A 4939-nucleotide genomic window follows, 5' to 3' on the forward strand; every position below is an offset into this window, starting at 1 on the left:
CAATGATGCGGTCAGCCATGCCTTTCACTTCTTGCAACCTGTAAGAAAACCCCGAGATGCAGCTCAATTTGGCCATGAGCTAACAGATAAGCCAGAGTTCATAGCATTTTACCTCCCTTGAGTTCTCCTCTACTGTGCTTCAATTCCTAGTCTTTCACTGTGTCACGTGTTGACACTGGCCACGGAAGAAAGCTATTTTACAGCATTCCATTTTATATCGGAACACTATTTTGATTGGACAACTAAAATAGTTAACATACTTGAGTACAGTCCCCAATTTGTGATTTTTCAACTTTTTGATGGTGAAAAAGCGATATGCATTCCGTAGAAATTGTTACTTTAAGTACTCATACAATCAGTTTTTCATTTCACTACAGTATTGAATAAATTACATGAGATATTCAACACTTTATTATAAAATAGGCTTTTTTTCAGATGATTTTGCCCAACTATAGGCTAATATGTCTTCTGAGCATGTTTAAGGTAGGCTAGGCTAGGCTAAGCTATGTTTGGTAGGTTAGGGGTATTAAATGCATTTTTGATTTGTAATATATTTATTGGGATGTAAGCCCATTATAAGTTGAGGAGCATCTGTATTAAGAAAAGTGAATGAGGCTGGGCAAGGTGGCTCACACCTGTAATCCTAGCACTCCGGGAGACTGAGGTGGGAGGATCACTTGAGCTCAAGAGTTCGAGACCAGCCCGAGCAAGAGCGACACCCTGACTCTACTAAAAATAGAAAAATTAGCCAGGTGTCATGGTGTGCAACTGTAGTCCCAGCTATTTGAGAGGCTGAGGCAGGTGGATCGCTTGAGCCCAGGAGTTTGACACTGTAGTGAGCTGGGATGACACCACTACATTCTACCCAGGGCGACAGAGTGAAACTCTGTCTCAGAAAAAAGAAAAGTAAACGAATCACTCTAAAACTTATGAAGACTAAGGTAAAAAATATGGGTTAAACAATAAAATTTGACCTCATTTTTTTTTTTTTTGAGACAGAGTCTCACTGTGTTGCCCAGGCTAGAGTGCCGTGGCGTCATCCTCGCTCACAGCAACCTCAAACTCCTGGGCTCAAGCGATCCTCCTGCTTCAGCCTCCCGAGTAGCTGGGACTACAGGCATGCGCCACCATGCCCAGCTAATTTTTTTTTATATATTTTTAGTTGTCTGATTAATTTCTTTCTATTTTTAGTAGAGACAGGGTCTCGCTCTTGCTCAGGCTGGTTTCGAACTCCTGAGCTCAAACAATCCGCCCGCCTTGGCCTCCCAGAGAGCTAGGATTACAGGCATGAGCCACTGCGCCCGTCCTGACCTCATTTTTTAACATGGATGGAACAAACATTCCTACCGTCACAATTAAGACAATGCACTGTGACTGACCCTAAAATGAACCAAGCCATTTGCTAGGTGCTGAGGTCTGAAAAATTGGTCCTTGCCTTAAAAAGCTTATGGTGGGCCGGGCGCGGTGGCTCACATTAGCAGAGTGATTACTGGCTGGAGCTGAGGAGCTCCTGGCCCCTCTAGGTGTGGCACCTGATTTTAAATTTCCCGCAGTCCCCATCCACCCAGCTCCATTCACTTTGAGGCCCGAGTCCCAAAAGCATTGGGTGTATGACCACAGCTAGATCTGGTGCCACCTTAGCAAGACCTCTCCATCCTTCTCGTTGCCCAGAGAATAAAGTTCTGACTTCTCACAGGATCAACTAGGGTGCTTCACGATCTGCTCCACCTTCTCAGCTTGGCTGCCTTCTACAAACCTCCTCACAGTCAGTATTTTCCCCACAGAAGCCACTTAGGGCTTTCTACACACGCTTTGAATAATGCACATCCCATGCCTGGGCCTTCTCAGGCAGATCTCTCTGCCCATTTTCCCTGTCCCCTTCATTTCCTTTGCCAAAAAAGCCCTTTCCTCTCTTTAAGGTACAGCACAATCACCATAGTTTTCATTACATCTTCCCCAATTCCCCACTAGAATCAACAGCTCTTCCTTTAGTCTTTATTCCATTCAGTCTTACATCAAATGTCACATGTGTATTTTTCTCACTGGATTATAAACTCCTGAGGTCAGACCAGGTCTTAGTTATCAGCACAGTATCTGTCATCTTTGTCCACTATAAACTCTCAAATGTGTACCAAAATGCACACATTAAGGGGCTGGGCATGTGACTCACACCTGTAATCCTAGGTGTCTGGGAGGCCTAGGCAGGAGGATTGCTTGAACTCAGGAGTTTGAGATCAGTTTGGGCAAGAGTGAGACCTTGTCTCTACTAAAAATAGAAAAATTAGCTGGGTGTGGTGGTGTGCGCCTATAGTCCCAGGTACTTGGGAGGCTGAGGCAGGAGGATCACATGAGCCTAGGAGTTTGAGGTTGTGGTGAGCTATGATGATGATATTGTACTCCACTGCATTCCACCTGGGCAACAGAGCGAGACCCTGTTTCAAAAAAGATGTTCTTAAGGAAGTTTTCCTATTTTAGGGGAAGGCAAGTTTGATTTAACATAGAAATGATAGAATAAAAGAACTACCATTTCTGAATTATGTCTGTCTCTTAGTGGGAATGCCCAACTCATATTTGAAAGTGCTGACAAGGTACATACTCTTCCCTACCCCATATGGATGGAATCTATAAGTTATCATAAGTCATTAAGTATAGGTCAATTATAAACTAGCATTTAGGAGCTGTGGTGGGAACAGGTGGATGGCCGGGGTTGGCATGAGCCTTTACCATTGTTTTCGCAAATCTGGGGTGGTTAGAATGGTAGAGGCAATGCGGGCCCCATTGAGAGGAGGGTTGGAATACATGGGACGGATCAAGATCTTCAGCTGTGACTCCACCCTTTTGGCTTCATCCGCGTCTTTGCAGATCATAGTGAAGGCTCCCACACGTTCACCTGAAAAGATAAAATGGATTTCATCTTCTAGTTCTTCTACCCAATACGCTAAACCAAATCATGATTAAATTTGCTATATATTATCTGTTTCCATCAGAAGGACCAGAAAAACAACTGTTTATTGTAAATGAAAAGTTTTTAACAACCAGAATGGTAAATTGAGGCACAAGAGAAAGTTTGAGTATTCAAACGTCTCTTTATTGTATCTATTTTCTTGGCTCATGGATCAGTTACTTTTGTTTAAAGCAGCAGCAATCAATTTTCCTTGATGGAGGAATTTAAGGACACTGAAAAAGATATAGCTAAAAAAAATCAGGCAAATTCATTATACCAGTCTTTCCTCCCTGGGTAAGGAGGGACATGGACACACACACACACACACACCAAACTCTATGTATTTGTGGCATCTTCTCTCAGCTCTTCTTCAATCTCAATGAGAACACATATCACCCTGGGTTCTGTAGCTTACCATATAAGCCCATGTTCTTGGCATATGATTGGCAGAGACAAACATTAATGCCCTGTTCAATGAAGTGGCGCACAGCCCAGGCATCCTTGTCACCATCACCGCTGGCAAAGCCTTGGTAGGCCATATCAAAGAATGCAAAGAGATTCTTTTTCTGGGAAGGAAAGAGAAGACCCAAGCTTTAGGCAGTCTGTCTGAAGATGCCCTAAATGGTTACTTTTGCTTATTGGAACCATGCCTGCCTCACATAGACAGAGTTAACAGTTACTTTTGCTTATTGGAACCATGCCTGCCTCACATAGACAGAGTTAACAGTTTTCTCTCCAAATGGCAGTTTGGGAGATGCTTTAATTTTCCAAGAGTTAGGATATCAATATACTTTTTTAACTTTGGTGGATATTATCCCTCAAGAAGACACAAAGAAAACAATCTTTTTTTTTTTTTTTGAGACAGTCTCACTCTGTTGCCTGGGCTAGAGTGCCGTGGTGTCAGCCTAGCTCACAACAACCTCAAACTCCTGGGCTCAAGTGATCCTCCTGCCTCAGCCTTCTGAGTAGCTGGAACTTAAAGGCGTGCACCATGACCACCTAATTTTCCTATTTTTAGTAGAGATGTGGTCTCGCTCTTGCTCAGGCTGGTCTTGACCTCAAGCAATCCTCCTGCCTTGGCCTCCCAGAGTGCTAGGATTATAGCTGTGAGCCGCTGCGCCCAGCCAGAACAGAGAATCTTAGTTTCGGTCTTCCCAGGATGTTGCTTAGTCAAACAAGAAGCTCTTCTAAGGCCCACAGTGGTCTGGTTATTTTTGGTCTAGTCAACACAAGACCAGTCAGCCTTTTCTGGGGCTAACATAACCCTGGCAGAGTCATTTTATACCCAGAGTTCAGGAAACAACCTCATTTGAACCCTCTCATCTTAGAAGTGCTCTCCAAATGCTGTTTCTCTGTCTCATTCTGTTTGCAGCTTACATTTGACAGAAGGTAAAGAAAGGGAAACCAAAAGGAGTGAAAATGGGGACATATGACAATAGGAATATTTTTCTCCCTAGGAATTTTGACTAGTGTCTTCCCTGACAGCTGGCTACACTCTGTAAGCGATAATAGCAATGCCAGAAAGGAGAGGACATGAAAAAGTATATAAAAGGATGAACGAGTAACCATAACCACTGACTAATGCAAATTGTAGGCACCACCAGCAGATATCCTGGGGCCAGGGGAATGCTTGTAGTACAGGCTGGCCAGTAAGTTTTATCAGAATTCCCTATATCCAGGCTGAGGAACAAAAATTAGTTTCAAATGCTCATGTACCACCAATTCTAGAACTGATTATATAAACGAGGACCCCTTTTCTGGCAGCTTATCCACATGTGGACATTTCATGCAGGCCCAAGGTTAAGACTCACTGTTATGACTTTGCCAAACTAAGCATCCAAGGCTAGTTAATAAACACAGAACTGTCACCCATCAGTTCAGCCTCCTCACCTTCACGACTGCTGCTATTTCCTTCCACTGCTCTGGACGAGGGTCCACTCCTGTGGGATTATGGGCACAGGCATGGAGAAGAAGAACACTTTGCTCTGGTATTTT

General features: G+C 43.6%; 1 protein-coding gene across 1 annotated transcript in view; it reads right to left on the reverse strand.

The window, feature by feature from the left end:
- Nucleotides 1–4939, reverse strand: part of GOT2 (glutamic-oxaloacetic transaminase 2, mitochondrial) — a 33763-nt gene that overhangs the window by 3014 nt on the left and 25810 nt on the right. The window contains exons 4-5 of the mRNA XM_012647842.1: nucleotides 4835–4939; nucleotides 3440–3510 (exon numbers count right to left, since the gene is read on the reverse strand). Of these exons, the coding sequence (XP_012503296.1) occupies nucleotides 3440–3510; nucleotides 4835–4939 (176 nt within the window). The remainder of the gene's footprint in view (nucleotides 1–3439; nucleotides 3511–4834) is intronic.

Source organism: Propithecus coquereli, unplaced genomic scaffold, assembly GCF_000956105.1.
Source record: "Propithecus coquereli isolate 6110/MARCELLA unplaced genomic scaffold, Pcoq_1.0 Scaffold272, whole genome shotgun sequence".
Lineage (NCBI taxonomy): Eukaryota > Metazoa > Chordata > Mammalia > Primates > Indriidae > Propithecus > Propithecus coquereli.